This window comes from Durio zibethinus, chromosome 19 (assembly GCF_047325235.1).
Source record: "Durio zibethinus cultivar Kanyao isolate XHJ-2024 chromosome 19, ASM4732523v1, whole genome shotgun sequence".
Taxonomy (NCBI): domain Eukaryota; kingdom Viridiplantae; phylum Streptophyta; class Magnoliopsida; order Malvales; family Malvaceae; genus Durio; species Durio zibethinus.
The window spans coordinates 3246508-3262961 of record NC_143180.1 but is presented as its reverse complement, the minus strand read 5'-3'; the positions used below and the strand labels follow the sequence as shown (position 1 = coordinate 3262961).

General features: G+C 32.0%; 2 protein-coding genes and 1 non-coding gene across 7 annotated transcripts; all 3 read right to left on the bottom strand.

Annotated features, from left to right (window-relative positions):
* Positions 1-1357: 1357 nt before the first annotated feature.
* On the bottom strand, positions 1358-2780 carry LOC149513340 (uncharacterized). The gene is made up of 3 exons (XM_089748991.1): positions 2606-2780; positions 2390-2495; positions 1358-1636 (listed from the first exon to the last, which is right to left on the bottom strand). The coding sequence occupies exons 1-3, from the start codon at positions 2636-2638 to the stop codon at positions 1491-1493; spliced, it is 285 nt and encodes a 94-aa protein (XP_089605117.1). The 5' UTR covers positions 2639-2780; the 3' UTR covers positions 1358-1490.
* A 5494-nt stretch (positions 2781-8274) lies between these two features.
* Positions 8275-8432, bottom strand: LOC149513339 (U12 minor spliceosomal RNA). Its single transcript, XR_016330533.1, has one exon. It is a non-coding gene; the product is annotated as a U12 minor spliceosomal RNA (small nuclear RNA).
* A 194-nt stretch (positions 8433-8626) lies between these two features.
* LOC111310243 (putative sulfate transporter 4.2) lies at positions 8627-16338 on the bottom strand. 5 transcript variants are annotated; one of them, XM_022909502.2, is made up of 18 exons: positions 15897-16338; positions 14779-14814; positions 14537-14677; positions 14160-14361; positions 13393-13561; positions 12784-12849; positions 12561-12668; positions 12274-12381; positions 12114-12179; positions 11467-11527; positions 11178-11305; positions 10902-10943; positions 10574-10690; positions 10231-10282; positions 9925-10063; positions 9690-9778; positions 9368-9444; positions 8627-9280 (listed from the first exon to the last, which is right to left on the bottom strand). In XM_022909502.2, the coding sequence occupies exons 3-18, from the start codon at positions 14580-14582 to the stop codon at positions 8963-8965; spliced, it is 1788 nt and encodes a 595-aa protein (XP_022765237.2). In that variant the 5' UTR covers positions 14583-14677; positions 14779-14814; positions 15897-16338; the 3' UTR covers positions 8627-8962. The 5 variants fall into 5 exon arrangements, with proteins under 5 accessions (XP_022765237.2, XP_022765236.2, XP_022765231.2 ...); XM_022909501.2 differs by lacking the exon at positions 14779-14814; XM_022909496.2 differs by lacking the exon at positions 14779-14814 and having other exon boundaries at positions 14537-14585.
* Between the last annotated feature and the right edge of the window lie 116 nt (positions 16339-16454).

The following is a 16454-nucleotide window of genomic DNA, read 5'->3' as shown; positions in this document are numbered from 1 at the left end:
ATTATTTTTTATTAATCGTATGCATTCCGGAGGGGATTGCTTTTTGGGAGATTTTTTCTGACAAAGATGATGGAATCATGGAAAGATAGGGTCAGTGGCCTACAAGGCAGATCTTAAAACTTAGCAAGAATCTCTTGCTTAGTCTGATTTGTTTTATTCGTCCACCTTTTTCTGAGTTCTAAGAAGGGATAGCAACTGGAGAAAAGCTGTGTTTGGCTTGGATTGAAAGTTATGTGGTCATATCTTAAACAAATAGAAAAATGGAAGGAAAATCTTCAAAATGAAATTGAGGGAAAATAAGTAAATATTAGAAAATTTGATGATTTGTATATTTATATGATATAAAATATTAATATTTATATATTTATATATTTATATTTTTGTTTTGTGTAAAAAATTGTAAGTCATAATTTTTATCTATACAAAAACATATTTTTTTTGTTAAATTTATATATAGTCATTATTAAAATTTTAAATTATTTTTCTTTTTATCTTTTTTTTATATCGAATTCATATTATATCATCATATATTTTCATATCATGTTTTAAATTACCAAATTTAAATTTTAAATTAGTAACATAACAAAACAACAAACGAAAGGATACATATCATTATTTGGGAGCTGGGCCAAGGAGGTTTTCTTTTTTTTTTCGTTTTTCTTACAGGCCTGCCATGGCCCCTGTTTTTAGCCTTAGACACTGAACTTTCCATGCATTGAATTTTCAGGAAAAAAAATGAAGTGAATAACCTGATAAGCACCCAATGATTTCAGACCACTGGCTTCTCCAGGACCCTAAACATCACCTTCACATACTTTAATGGAGTATAAAATTCATCACTGTGACCTGACTGCTGAAGGCTAAGAACCAAGGAGTCCCCACTACTTTTTTTACTATAAGAAAGCCAGAACCAGCCATATATACTTAACACTACCAACACTATCAGAGAAAGCTAAGCCAAAAAAAAATTTATGCAAAGACAAAGAATGACAGATTTTCAGATGTTGCCACCTCTTTTATTTTATTTTTAAAACATAAGAACCATAACTATCATCCTCTATTTGCATAGAACAAAACATAGATACAATCCTCAGGATTCATATACATATATAAAATAAATATAATGATGATCTATCGAATCATCATTGAACACATAAGTTTAGTTAACTAACCCGACGACGCCAACATGAAATTACAAGAATACCTTCTTGTATTTTTCCTTGAATTTTTTGTGGGATGTTGACATGGCATATGATTATTGGTGATTCAAATTTAGGGTAGTCTAGATTTTATTTGGGAAGAGGGGACCAACGATAATACTCGAACCCTGATCTTCCGTATTAAACATGTGCAATAGGAGCAAAATACAACGGACAACATATAGTTTCAATTTTGGTCTTGAATGTTTCGCTGTTTTAAAGGGAGAAGGAGGTAGGGCTAAAGGACCAAGCAGAACACCAAGGAGAGACACATCGTTTTCGGTGGCAATATTATTTGTCGGGGTCTTTAGAGGAATCTGAGATCATCTTCTGGATCATTTGACTTGTCTCTTCCTCGGACATTCGGTCTTGTTTGCTTTGAGATTGTGCATAGGCTTCAAAGAATTCCTTGTTTTCCTTCTCCAGTTCATTCCAAACTGTACATGGATTAACGTATTTCTTGTTACATATGAACCATGATCATTATATGCTACAGATCTTGACGTAAAGACCAAGAGAAAATAAACGAAAACAAAAAACCAGCAAATTCATCAGGCTGAGCTCATTCATAATTCTGTTCAAGATGGTTGACGATTGATGAAGAAGTAAAATGATTGGAAGCTGTAATTCTGTTAAGGGATGTTGAAATTTTAGAGCAAGATTAAACCCTGAATAGTTTTAGTAGGGGTGCTGTCATATTTGGTTGATCAAAAAAGTGATTCAAGATCATGAAATATACTTTGATTTGACAAGATTTCACCTGGAGGCTTGACATGATCAAAGGTTGTCTCAGGTGATCATGGTATATATGAGGAAGCTGAAGTTAGAACAGAACCCTACCTTGGGTTGACAGGCTCAACTTATAGTCTAGCTTACTAGAACTATAAGACCAGAGGCTGAGTTGTTGTTGGGTCGATAGATCAAGAAATCAGAAGAAAAAAATGAAACCCCTGCCAGCTCAAGTAGAATTCTAAATGCATTGACAGGGTTTCTTTTGAAATCCAATTCACCAAACTATATCTTTGTGTATGGCTGCATCAGAATCTTACTAAAGATCATGAAAATAAGCAAAAGTCAAAACCTGACCAGGGTTTGTTTCAAATCATCCAACAGCTCTGTTGGTGCATGTTTTTTTGTGTGTGTGTGCATGCAAGAGATTGAAAAAGAAGAGTTGGAAAAGTAAAACTAACCAGTAGAAGTGATGACAGGTTTGATGTTTGCATATTTGGAGAGTGCTTCGACGCATTCCTCTTTTGTCATGCTGAAGATCAAACACTTTTCTATAAGATGCTGCACCTGTTTAACAACATCAAAAATATGTTACCTACAAAAAGTAGACTTAAATAGTTATAGAATCTAGCTAATAGCGATCATATCAAGTTACTATATATAAGTATAAATTTTACCATATGTATATATGATTTAGAAGAATCTCCCATGATTCTTCTGATCCTTGATCCTGATTCCTGAAAAACTATAACTCAAAAAAGAAGAGAATGGGAAAGTGATTTGATGATTAAGGGAAGTGAGATCCTGGTGCAATGTGATGCAGCAAACTTGGGGGCGCACAAGTGAATAAAATAGAGCAACCAAAAGAGGGGGAGGGGGTGGAGGAGGTGGGGAAGGGGCCAGGAGTCCCACGTGGGAGATAGATGATAATTGGCTGAGAGGGGATTAGGGGAGATTTGTAAATGACCATTGCCTTGTCTTCTAGGATTTGCCATTAGGCATTCCCTCTCCACGTGACAAGTGGGTCATAACCCTCTAGAATTCCTCCAAACAGACAAACCCCCTACAGTCCCAGTTGGAACCCTTCAACAGTGCTTGAATGATCCTCTCCCTTAAGGTGGATCAGCCCTTTTAAAGTATAAATGAACGCTTTCGAAGTCTGAAAAATAAAAAAATTTAAAAGAAAATTTTCTTATGAACATCTCCAAAAGCATTTTATAATTTTTTTTATCGACAAAATTAATAAATTCATTAATAATTTTATATGTACTATAAGTGAATGTCTAAAATAAAATTTTGAATCCGTCACTGATCTCTTAGCAACATTGTACCCTTACACAACTCAAAACCCCTCTAAACTGAAGCATCAAACGAAAGCAATGTTTTTCATTTCTTTTTTTTCCTGGCCTTTCCAGTTAACATGTAACAAGGAGGGATACTTGACAATCTATATGATCAAACATCTATGATTTTTTTTTTCTCTGTTTTCAGAAGCATACAAAAGCTGCCCATACTTCTGTGATGTGGCTTTGCAGTTTATTACAATTTAGTTGATATAAAACATCAATTTGAACGCTTGGCTTCTTTCAGTTATTGGTCTAAAGAGCACAAAATTAATACATCCATTGCTTTCTCATAGTCACCTTTCCTTTCACCTTCATGCAATAACCAGGCGGCCCCTACCAATTCCAGGATCGTATAATTACTTTCTGTTACTTTTAATTTATAGCTTTATTCCTTCGGTTGTGACATTCTGATGACAATTGATCCAATGTTACTTTGCCAGGGCCAATCCAAATTATAATTTATTGTTAAGTCGAGTGGAGTGGAGTTTAATAGTAAATATACAAATCGATTTTTATGGTAAAATTAACGTGGAGTTGAAAAAAAATGGAAAATTTTCTTTTCGGAGACGAAAAGGCATAAAAATTTTTATGTAATAATATTAAATAATAATATTTTAAATCAGGTACACATATATGTTATTAAGTTTTAAATTTTCTAGATTAAAAAAAAAAGTGTATAATTTGTATGATGGTAACGATGGAAAAAAAAAAAGTCAAAGGTTTGGAACCTCTCAATTCGGACCAAAAACAAAAATAGTGAATAGACTTTAGAGGTGTAATATTAATCTCATACTCATATTTAATTTATGAAGTATTAGATTTATATTTAATTTATAAGGTATTAAATTTTAAATTAATTAAATTTTTTTTTAAAATAATTGTTAATGACAAATCCATACTTGAAGATGGTAAGAGTGTTTATAATTAAGTTAAAATCGAATTAATTGACTTAATTAAACTAAATATGTTAATTGATTAATCATCAAATTATTTTTAAAAAATTTTTAATTTTGATTAATTTGATTTCATAATCGGATTAACTGAAAAATAACAAAATCTTATTTAAAAGTAAAATATATGAAATGAATCATTTTATTTATATATTATTAAAGTTTATAATTTAATAATTTGATATTTTAATATTTTATTGGATGATTTTATTTAGTTTGTTTTAAAAGTAAGAAATTAGGAGTTTAAATTATAATTTAATTTAAATATATTTTATTGTTCGATTAATAAAAAAATTAATTAAATCGATCAAAATTTTAAAAATTAAAAAATTTAATTCGATTAATAAAATTAAAATAAATCAATTAAGTCAATTTGATTTTAAGTAATTTAATTTAAAATTAATCGAATCAAAGATAAAATATTCAAACGACTACATAAATTAAAAAATAAAAAAAATATTTTTAACCATCTCAAAATTTCTTTTAAATATTATTTTCGTTGATAAAATTAATAAAACCGTCATAAAAAAACCTGTGAAGAAGAAGAAAAGAGCATTAAGTTAAGTCGAAAAGAAATATTTAAGCTTTTGTTGGTGTATACTGTTTGTGGTATTATGGACAGGTTTGTCTTGTTTCTTGTGGTTCATCATCAAAGCTCTATGTTTCCGCAACACGAAAAAGAATACAAACCAACAATGCATTAAATACTGAAAGGAAATTATCAGACTTTTTTCCCCTTCCTCTGTGATATTTTCTTCGAAATAATTGCCTACATATAAGTGTTACGGATTTAAAAAAAAATTTTAAATCTCACATCAAATATAATAAAAATGTCATTGGATTATATAAGAATTCATATCATTTTTTTTTATGAGATATCTTTTATAAGATAAAATCATAAGATCAAGAGATTAGAACGGATAATATTTCACAAAAATATGAACCGTAACAAAAAAATTAATCTGAGATGTCAAAAAAGTGAATGTCCGAATCTCAAAATCACGTAAATTCAAAACTTAAATATTTACCCATGACACATGTACTGAAAAAAATTCATATTTAAATTTTAATCAATAAAATTAAATTTTAACATTTTATCAATAAAGCACGTTATTATTTAAAAAAAAAAGCCTTAAAAATAACCCATCATTAAAATCTTAAAAGATAAAAAAGAAAAATTATGATACAAATTGTCATTCTCTCATTTGTCTCTGCTATTCCATACTTTTAAATTGAAATTTCAACTATTACAAGGTATCATTTAGAAAAATAAAATTTACTAAATTGGGATTGTTTAGTTTTTATTTATCTATTTTTTAATACAAATAAAGTGTCTTTATTTAGTTTGCTAAATTGATTTTTTTATTTAATTTAAATTCAATTTATAATACTATAATTATAAAAAAATTAAATCGAACTCCATCTGAATCTGATTGATCATCATGAATTCCTGTGACATCATTTTAGATTGTCCAATCAAAGCAAATTTGAAAGTGGTCCGACAAGTGGTTATCCAATAATTACAAAACGTAGGTTGACAGCAAGTATAGGTTTAGGGTAAGCTAAATGTGCATACGTAACCAATGATGCTGATATTTCAGCCTGACATTGTCAAACTCAACCTCCACAGCCATGATTTTGATATCATTTTAGATTTGTTCTTCATGACATGTCGATTCCCCATTGGTTCAGAATCGACAAGCCTGTTTAATTACCACTCCTATTGAATTTTCATGTACCAACCTTCTATCCATATAACTATTGATAAATGACAGCTTAGCATATCTGCACTTCAATGATTTGTTTTTTAAATGAGCTTAGAATTTTCATTTTATATAAAAAAAATTATAATTAAGTATTATCAAATTTATTATTATAAAATTAAATCAAAATTTTAAATCAATTGATTTTGAACCTACATCTATGAGCTTAAGCCTAACTTAACCATATAATCAGTAGCAATAATGCAAAAATCTTGACATTATTATTATTATTATTATAGATTTATATTTAATATATTATCAATATAAAAATTTTATATATTATTAATGAATAAATGATGTTATTTCATTAATAAAATTTAATCAGATAACGTCATAAATAAAATTTTTATATATTTATTTTAAAAATTAATATTTATTTATTAATAATATGATATCATTTGATTTATTAATAGTATATAGAATTTATATATTAATAATATATCAAACATAAACTTTATTATTATTATTAAAGATAAATGATGGATTTGGACAGATTTTTCCCTTTTCTTATTCAACATAAATTTATATGTTTTATATATATATATATATGTTTTTTCAACAAGATTAATTTATCCAATTATCAATAAAAATATATAAAAAAATTATTCAACAAATTATTTTTTTCAAGCAGTACTTGAAAAAAATACAATGACAAGTAACTATCATTATATATAGTACTAATTAAAGAATGAAATATTGGCCAGATATTTAAGATATGAAACATTATCATTACCCATACATTATCACAGTTAAATTGATTGAAATTATACTAAAGAATGAAAAATTAGGTATTCAATGTTTCACTTAAAGTCTAATCTACAAATTCTTACATTTATATTTAATTAAACAATTGAATTCGTGTTCGCTTTAATTATGGATAATTAAATATGCATTATGAGTTAATCGGAACACAAAACTAAAAAGAAAAAGAAGTATTGGAAAGTGCGATTCAATAATAAGTGCATGTATCTTCGGCTCAAAAATTTGAGATTCGATTAGCGGTATCTTCCAAAGAGAAAAGGAGTTTGGACAGACGATAATTTGAGTGTACAGTTGTGAAGGACAGCAGCTGGTTTCTCTTCATCTGCTTGTGATCACAAGGTAAGAGATAGAAAACAAGGCTGGAAGAAATTACATATCATCCACATTTAGTGGTTGAGCTGAGCAGCTTTATCCAATGCCTGTAGCGGAACTGTTAATGGTTCAGTTTCAGAATTCAGATAACAGGCCAATGACTCTGCAATTCAAGTTAAAGATGTATCACTCATAAATTAATGAACATTGCCTTTTCGTACCAATAAAAGGGACCATGACAAATAGTTTTAAAAAAAAATGTAACATGAAAAAATGCTATTCATTTTGTACAAACATGAAGTTCACCACAAATTTCAAAGTACAAAATGCTATAGATATATACAAATCTCGTATTGATGCCTCATTTGCAAACAAAGTGTCAAATCAAGGAAGTCTTTTCCTATTTGTTCTTTTTTCTTTAGAGACAAAGGAAAATGGGAAGATGGGAAATTTTTTTTCATTGGGATCTACCTAGGATATGCTAAGGATTATATATATGTGATAGCAATTCCATAATACAAAAATTATTAATACTATGAATTAAATCTTCCTTAAATCAGATAGCAACTTTTTCCTATTCACAAATTTCTGTCATTTAGTAAAGATGAGCTAACTCCAACAGTCCAAATTTGTAATCTAAGCCAGGAAAAAAAATGTGAAACCTTCTTGAAAATGGAATAAAATTGATTGACTTTGCAATCTGATTTTTTTTTCCTTTCAATCAAAATGGAAAAAGAATTTAGTACTTAAATTCCAATGTACAATTCAAAAAATGAATGGTAGAAATTGATATCATTAATTCACCTTTGATCTTTTATTATTAAAGAAAATAATACCCAATTTGAGATTTTCTTTGAAGTGTTTTAGTAAAAATTTACAATGTGAAAATCAAATATTAAATGATAAAGATATAGAAGGTTTTCTTTTTGATTAAAATGTTTTAGCTATGGGGATGTTAGAAAGTGAAAAAAAAAAATCTCTCAAAATAGAATTAGTTTTTTTTTTATGAATAAGCAGAACATCATTAGTATTCAGAGTTTCATTTACCTCTTTAATTTTAGGAAATCAATTTTGAACTAAATAAAATAAAATACTGAAATCCCATTCACTCAATTTTAGTTATATTTATTTCTCCCTTTTGACATATAAAATAATATCTCGAGCATCTTACTAATAAAAGTTAATATAAGAATTGGGGGCTGGGGCCAAAATTGGGAGGCCCGCTCGAGCGAGTTCTGTGCGAAGTAAGCGCAGCGTCAACACTCGGCCAGCCTATAACCCCTCCACAAATTCTTGCGCACCTTTTCGGTTGGGCGCGGCGAGCGGCTCCCACCGCTCGCTTTGTTTTCCTTACTCATTAGTTTAAGGCGAGTATTACAAGTACACCTCAGCTTATACTTGTATGGGACAACAGGATCTCTCTTTATTTTACTCCTTCGATGTGGGATGGAAATAATACTAACTAACTTGGTAACCCTTTGTAAACTGTCACTTTTATGGCATCTCCTCGGTGCAAGAAATTTCTACTTTAAAAAGATAATAACAAGAAAAAGACTTGTTACAAATGCATCCATAACAAGTAATTGACCCATAATTATACAAGAAGCAGTTTTACACAGCTAACAAATATGGCAAGACTTGTAGCACAATGCTGTTTCCAAGCAAAATACAGACAAGAATTGAAGTCTTTAGTTCTAATCTTAATTTGATTACATTATCTTTTATAACAAACAAGAATACTTACAAAGGTAACAATCAACCCTTGTTTTTTTTTTTTTTTCCCAAGAGGTTACAAATAAACAATCGACCTTTACAGCCGGAACAATTGAATAAATATCTATATCGGAAATGCCTTGTCAAAATGGCATTATTGTCACATTTGCTTCAGGTACAAGCAAATTTCAAGAATTTCGAAACAGCAATGGCTCCAAGTGAGGGTCACCGTGTATCAAATCCGAAGGTGTATTATTACCTGACTCTAGCTCTGCAACCAATGAATCCTCTCCCCTTTGTTTCAGTAATCTCTGGAAGAAACTTGGTTTTTCTTCAGGTGATGGATCTGATGCCTTGGAAGCTTCCTTCATGCTTTGAACATGCTGGAGGCAAACTTGGACTGCATCATGCACCCTCACAAAGTACCACTCCTTACCAATCAACTCCACCACACCAGATTTTGACAAGGTCAATAGGACCTCCCGGTTTGGATTGGAGATGGCTATCTGCAAAAGGTTTGACTTTTTTAAACTTTGACTTAAAAATCATAGTTCGTTTAAAACATTCAGGCTTAGTTGTTACGAGTACTCAACCTGGATGTCCCGCGATTTATATTCATGGTGCAAGTCTTTCAGAGCTTGGACAGCACTAGAGTCTATGTATGTAACAGCTGCAGTAGAATCAAAGGAACATTTGGCTTATAACAAACTGCACTCCCAACAAAATCTTATTTTATGCAGAAGAAAGAAGCAAAAGTTCTGTAGCATCATTGGACACTATAGTAACCCTCCAATCACCCAAATATTAGAGATATTTAATACTGCAGAACCATAAGCAATCATCTTTCTGACATTTGGCACAAAATGACCATCTTATGACATGATGAGTAGTGTTCATGGAATGAATAAGACTTACGTGCCATCTCCAAAATCACAAAATAAATTCTTTCGACTTCTGGTCCACGTCTTGTCGATTTATCAACCACAACTTCATATTCTCGTAACCTGACAGAGGAATCAACATTATGTGAATTTAAATTCTCAAATTGGGAAATCAAACGTACATTTCAGTAAAAAATTTTGGCAAAGGATATTCACGGATGCAAGGTACCAAAGCCATTTTATTTATTGAGGAAAGCATGAATCTTCACCTGTCTTTGATGTAACTTATGTTTGCAAAATAGATAGGTGCATCAATACGAACAATCACAAGTCCATTGTAAGTATATGCTTCCGGATACTGCTGAATGTTCCTGTAAACAGTGGTGCCAGGAAGACGCCCCAAGACAGCTGCAATACCAGTGGACAAATAGAAAAGGAATGCAGAATTGGAATTTTATGACAGATTATATAATTATGCAGAGTGGAAAGGTAAAGAGGAATTGATTGAAGTCGATCCTGATAGATAATCTAAGGCACTGACAATTAATTAAAGACATGGTGTAGGAGACATCTACCAATATGAGGATTTGCTGATTCGTGAATGACAAAGGCAAGTGAAACACCAACCTGCAATGTCAAACTAAACTAAAATTAAAATTATACGTCATATGAGACTAAGGTCATGAAGAAAATTTCGACTCTGAGCTTCATAATTGATAGATGAATTGTTTTTGAAAAAATAATAATAATAACAATTAGTACAGCTGAGAAGGTGTAGGGGGTAAAATTTTTAAGCAAAATTCCGCATATAACTTATAGATGCATACTCAGCATGTAAATATAAAAATGCCGAAAAACATAATGTTGATTGGCATAAAAAAATCAACACCTCTAATGCAGATATTTTTAAGTACATACCCCAACAAGGACACCAATCTCAATTCCAAGAAACAATGTTGTAGTAGTTGTAACAGTCCAAAGAAGAAAATCTTTCTTATCTACACCCCATAAGAAAATTGCCTCTTCATAATCCACCTGGAATCATTAAAATGCAGAAGAAACAAATTTCAACCAAAGATTTGATTAAACATATCAATTACTTTACAGGATACCAATTTCTTTCTAATCTGGTTGATTTGATATGCATTGCAAACGCTAAATTATATGGTTCAACATCCTTTGAATCATAAAATATGGCATAATCTAGTTTGAAAAATGTTCTAACACAGGCTTGTCTCTTGCTTACCAGGCTTATAACAGCAGACACTACTATAGCAGCCAGAGCACACTGCAAAGGCGATGAAGTGCACATACCAATAGTTAGCATTCTTAATAATAACTCTTCCAGATAGTAAAATGAAATCGAGCCATACACAAATGGCATGTGAATCTAACATTTGAGTTCATGGATCCCACAATAAACTACCAAATTCACATAGTAAGAAAAAAAAGGCATAATGGCAGATGCACTTAAATGGTAATAATTCCAATAAATAAATCAAACAAAAACTAGAGAACTTACCTGTGGTATGTACTCAAATAAAGGAGTCAAGAACAAAAGAGCACAACCCATTATGATTCCTGTTATAATTCCAGATAAGCCAGTTTTAGCCCCACTCTCATGATTCACAGCTGACCTGGAGAAGGAACCTACATGACATTTACAACAAAAAATTCAATAAACTTGAGTTTGCTACGAAAATTTCAGTAAACAAATCCTTAAGAATAGAATTGAACAGTAGCAACAGAAACAGTCAAACAATGAATCAAAACTTAATTTTTCAGTACATAGGGTCACAAAGAACTCTCACCTGTTGTGGGGTATGATGAAAAGAATGACCCAAAGATATTGGAAACACCAAGACCAAACAACTGTTGACAGAGAAGAAAAATTCATTACAGCCTTCCTTCCAAGAAAAATTGGCAAACACAAAACTTTATTGCTAACTTTCCTAAATGTAAAAAAAATTTTCACTTAGCTGTGGAGACATCATATTCCTATTGAGAAACCGTTTAAACTTGTAGTTCTTACAAGCAGTAAAATATAGCAGTATATCCATCACACATACTGATAACAATACATCCACTAAGTACATTAGTTCCAATTAAAAGCAATTTTAACCAAGTGAATCTACAGCAAGGAACACATTCAAATTTGAATGTTGAAAGAAAGCACTTACACCAGGAAAGAGAGAGAGAGAGAGGAAGAGAGATGTTGAAACTGGTGGTTCACTTGTTCTAAAAGTAGAAATCTAAAAAAGCCATAGAACAAATGCCAGCTTATGTAGTATATACCTAGATGCTCTGATCCTGTGCAGGGTATACCTGGCATGTAGGGGAACATTAACATGCAAGAGTGATTTCATATAGAGAAGAAAATTGTGTCTTAACGGAGAAATGATTACTTATGAAAACAGCAAGTATAGAGGGAGTTATGCTATTTTTTCACTATATATACCTCTTGATTTGAATCCAGCTCATACCCATTTTTTGCAGCCAATGCTTTGGCAATCCCGACAGATTCCTAAGATTCAAAAATGACATATTACCGTCAGCAGTCACAACTCTAATTGGAAGCGTATATTCCTATTTGAAGAATGATTCATATAATTCCTTACCAAGATGGCTACACCCGTAATGAGAAATGCAGTTGGAATTAAGGACTTTACATACTGAAAACTTGTAGGGATGGAAAAGCTGGGAAGGCCCTGAGGTATATCCCCTACCTAAATCAACAGTACAACATTTTTTATCAGCTCTGCTTATGAGAATGCCTTCTTTCATATAAACATTAGCTCCAATTGTCATTTGACTAAAGTAATAAAGCTAAGATACAGTGTTTTGTGACTAATGTTGCCTGATTTAACCCAATAATTGGAAGCAAGTTAATTTAAATCATTCTCACCAAAGTAATAGATGATGGATGATATATCTTGATAAATGTTGTACCCAGAACAACTGCTGTCAGGGGACCCATTGCTCGCAAGAATCTCAGGTGCTTCCTTGATTTTCCCTATGCATTAAACATTGAATTTATTAGGGAAAAACAAATTTTAAGAGAAAGATAGAAGGCTATTAGAGAGAAAGAAAGAAAGAAAGAAAGAAAGAGAGAGAGAGAGTTTTGGTACCAAATGCTTCATGGTCTGAAGTATTGCAAGAATTATAGATCCCATTACAAAAGGGGGCCATGAGAACTACAAAACAAAATTACTACCTGAGGTTAAAGAAAGGAATGAATAAGTTGTAGCAGAAAGCACAACACACTTACCAAAGTTGAAGGAAAAAACACGGATGCTTCACCAATCACAATAAACAACACAATCAAATAAAGAGCAAAGGAAGATTAACAAACAGTTCAGCAAATATGCAGTGTCATGCCAAAACCCTGTTCCAGTTAAGATTCCTAGAGTTTATGATCTATCAAAGAAAAAAAACTTAACAATTGTAGCCATTCAAATTGAAAGAGAAAAATTGTTCATGCCAAACATGTGAAAAACACAGTTCACAATAGTTTAAAACTCTTTCCAATGCAAGATAAAATATGGAAGTAGCCAAATTTTATTAAATAGTGAGAATAAATGCAACTTTTTGAACTTTGGAATGAATTTGTCAATTATACATTTAAGAAGTAGATGATTTTAAATGCCAGTGATAAGGATAATGCCTTATTTAATGAATGTATCAATTTACAGACATATTACTGTATATTTAATACTACTTCGGCATGTAAAGACTACCTCATCAGCTCCAGATATTATGCTCTTGATTATCGGCACAATCTCACTGCTTCGATCAATTTCATACCCCAAAAAATACTTTGCTTGAGATAAAGCAATTACAATGGCTGAAGCTGTTGTGAAGCCAGAAATCACAGAATGACTAATGAAACGTATAAGCCATCCAAGCCTGGAAAAAGGAAGGAAAAGTGGATGAAAATTTTCCTCTTTATAGGCAAAGGAAATAGATGATTGTAATATAATACAGAAAGAGGTTCTAGATTATCTTTCTCCACTTCTCCTTTTTATTGTTTGATAAAAGCAGCACAACCTCATTGAAGTTACAAAAATAGTAAGTATGATTGTCAACAAATTGCATAAGCCACCATTCCCCATTTCTGTCACCCTTCAAGAAAAAAGGATAAGCTACATGCCAATTAGTTGTTTAAAACGTGGTAATTCAGCTTGACCTTGTCCATATTAGAAGAAAGCTATAATACGCATTTGAAGTTTATTAAAGCTTGAAAACTGTATAAGAGTAAGATAGTCGCCAAGGCCATTTTATGTTCTCAAGATAGGTCAGCTACATTTCAAACTGCTGATTTTAGTGACCATTTTTTCTAAGAATGGCAAACTTTCAGGTTCAAATATTCAGCAAGTTGATAACTATTTGAGATGGCTGGGAAGAATACACATGCATACTTGCATGATACACAAATTATCCTTCACTGACACATGCAAAAACAAAAGCAAAAGCAAAATTTAGATTAAGAAAAGAACAATGATACCTCAATAGGCCCATTATGCATTCCAGGATTCCAACCATTAGTGCCAACAATATAGCAAGTTCTGTGTATAATGCATCTGATGAATCAGCAATTGCACTTAACACGTTGGAGACCAGGAGGGAAACCAATGCAACTGGACCAATTGCCAACTGCCGAGATGACCCAAATATGGCATAGATAAATATTGGCACAAATCCAGAGTCTGCCTTGCAAAAAAACACATAACATTAAAAGTGAACAAGATTAAAAAATAATAATAATAAACGGATTGCCAAGAAAAATGCTCAATTATGTGCAAAGTTGAGTTGTAAAGAGATTCAATTAAACTTCTATAGTATAAACAGAATCCAAAAGACTTTGATTTGATGGTAACTTACATAGCCCATATATTGGTTCAAGCCCTGCTAATTTTGCATATGACATTGCCTGGTGACATATACAATAAACAGTCAAAGCCCAACTCAGAAATTCACATACTAGATATGTTGCTTCGACTCTTCATTTTCATTACAATACCCCTGTTAAACAAATATCAAAAAGACGTAGGTACAGAGGTTCAACCCTCCAAACATAGGGAAAAATTTAGAGAAAATTGAGCATGCCCATGTCAGACACATACCTGTATCCAACATCCCCCCGAGTCCAAATAATATAGCTAGATAACATGAACAAACAGTTGAATAAATCTCAAAAAGAATAGTTGAGTCCAGCTATTCATAAACAAGCATAAAAGGCCATTTTTTGTACCACAAAAATAGATATCCTCTTAATTCCACTAACTTCAGAATCATTTACAAGTAAGAAATTGACAAAATCATGAATTTAGAATCCAATACAGCAAAAACTATGGGAACAGGCAAATCAAGCTAAAACAGAATCCGACCCTTTCACTTTGATTTCTATTGGCAACCTAAAGAAGAAGCCAATTAAGCTTTTAAAACAGTGATTAAAGTAAAACTTTTTCTCTTTTTACTTTAATGTAATTTGGCAATATCCGTGAATTCAGAAATCAAACAGTCCAATGACCCAATCAAATTACTCAACCAATCAGAAACTGTAAACATGTAAAATGTGTCCTGATTTAACCACGACGTCAACTTAAGAACCATATTTCCGCATGAGATAAGCATAGTTGAAATAAAAACTACCCAACAGTCCTTTTTCTTGCCCCAAGAAAAAGACGGAAACTGAACGGTAAACCCAGAATCTAACAAATCTGTTTGGTTAACTAAAAATGAAAAATAATTCAACAAAGAATTAAAGCTAGCTCACGTGCGCTTTAACTGAACTTAACAAAGATTTAAACCTCACAACTTTTTGGAAGAAAAAAACATAAATTCATTTGTATAACAATAATAATAATAATTCTTTCTTCTTATTCGTTTGTTTTTCCATGTTTTCTCAGCAACCAAACAGAATATAAACCTCCGTTTAGTTTGAAAAATCAAAAATAATAATAATAACAATTTCTCTCGGAATCATAAATTCAAGTTTCACTTTCTAAAACTAAACCGATCATCGAAAAACCACTGAACCGGAAAAAAATTTAAAAGTTCGTAACCGGAAAGAGTTAGTTTTATTAGTAAGCTAAGTTGACGGTGCCAAAAGAACAGTATATTAACGGTTGCAATTCCGTTTTTCTTTTCTTTTCTCGCATTTTCCTTTTCATTTTCACAGTAACCAAACAAACAAAAGTAAAACGTTGTAAGACGATGTCTTTCTTCTGTAAGGAATCACCTGCGGAACGAGCATGATACCAACGGTGGTACCAGCCATGAGATCAACCTGGAAATACTCCCGCCATCTGTATGTACGAATCCAACGGCAACAAGGAAGGAACATTTCGATCCAATCCATAAACGTCATCCCTTTGATCTTTCCCCACCATCCTGAAAACAAAGAATTAGACCAAAACGAAGAAGAAGAAGAAGACGAAACAAAACCACCCGAGCTTCCATACGACGTCGCGTCCGGGTGTTGGAGCGGTATGATTTTAACGGGTCGGGTAGGCATGGATGACGCTCCGGAAGAGGTAAAGGAAGGGTAAGTTAAATCGCCGGCACTCGGGGATGCGTAGGTTATCTCCATGCGCACCGCACCAACGGTGCTTCATAGAATTGAGAAACGGTCAGGGGCGGCTGCGTGGTCGAGTTTTATGGCGAAGAGTAAGTTGTAAAGTGCGGGCTAGTTAGACAAATTGTGATTTATGACCGAGAAAAGAAGCCGGGGCCCGGCTCTGACGTGGCGAAAACAATAATCAAATAAAATAATTACGCAAAAGAGAAAAAAAAATTA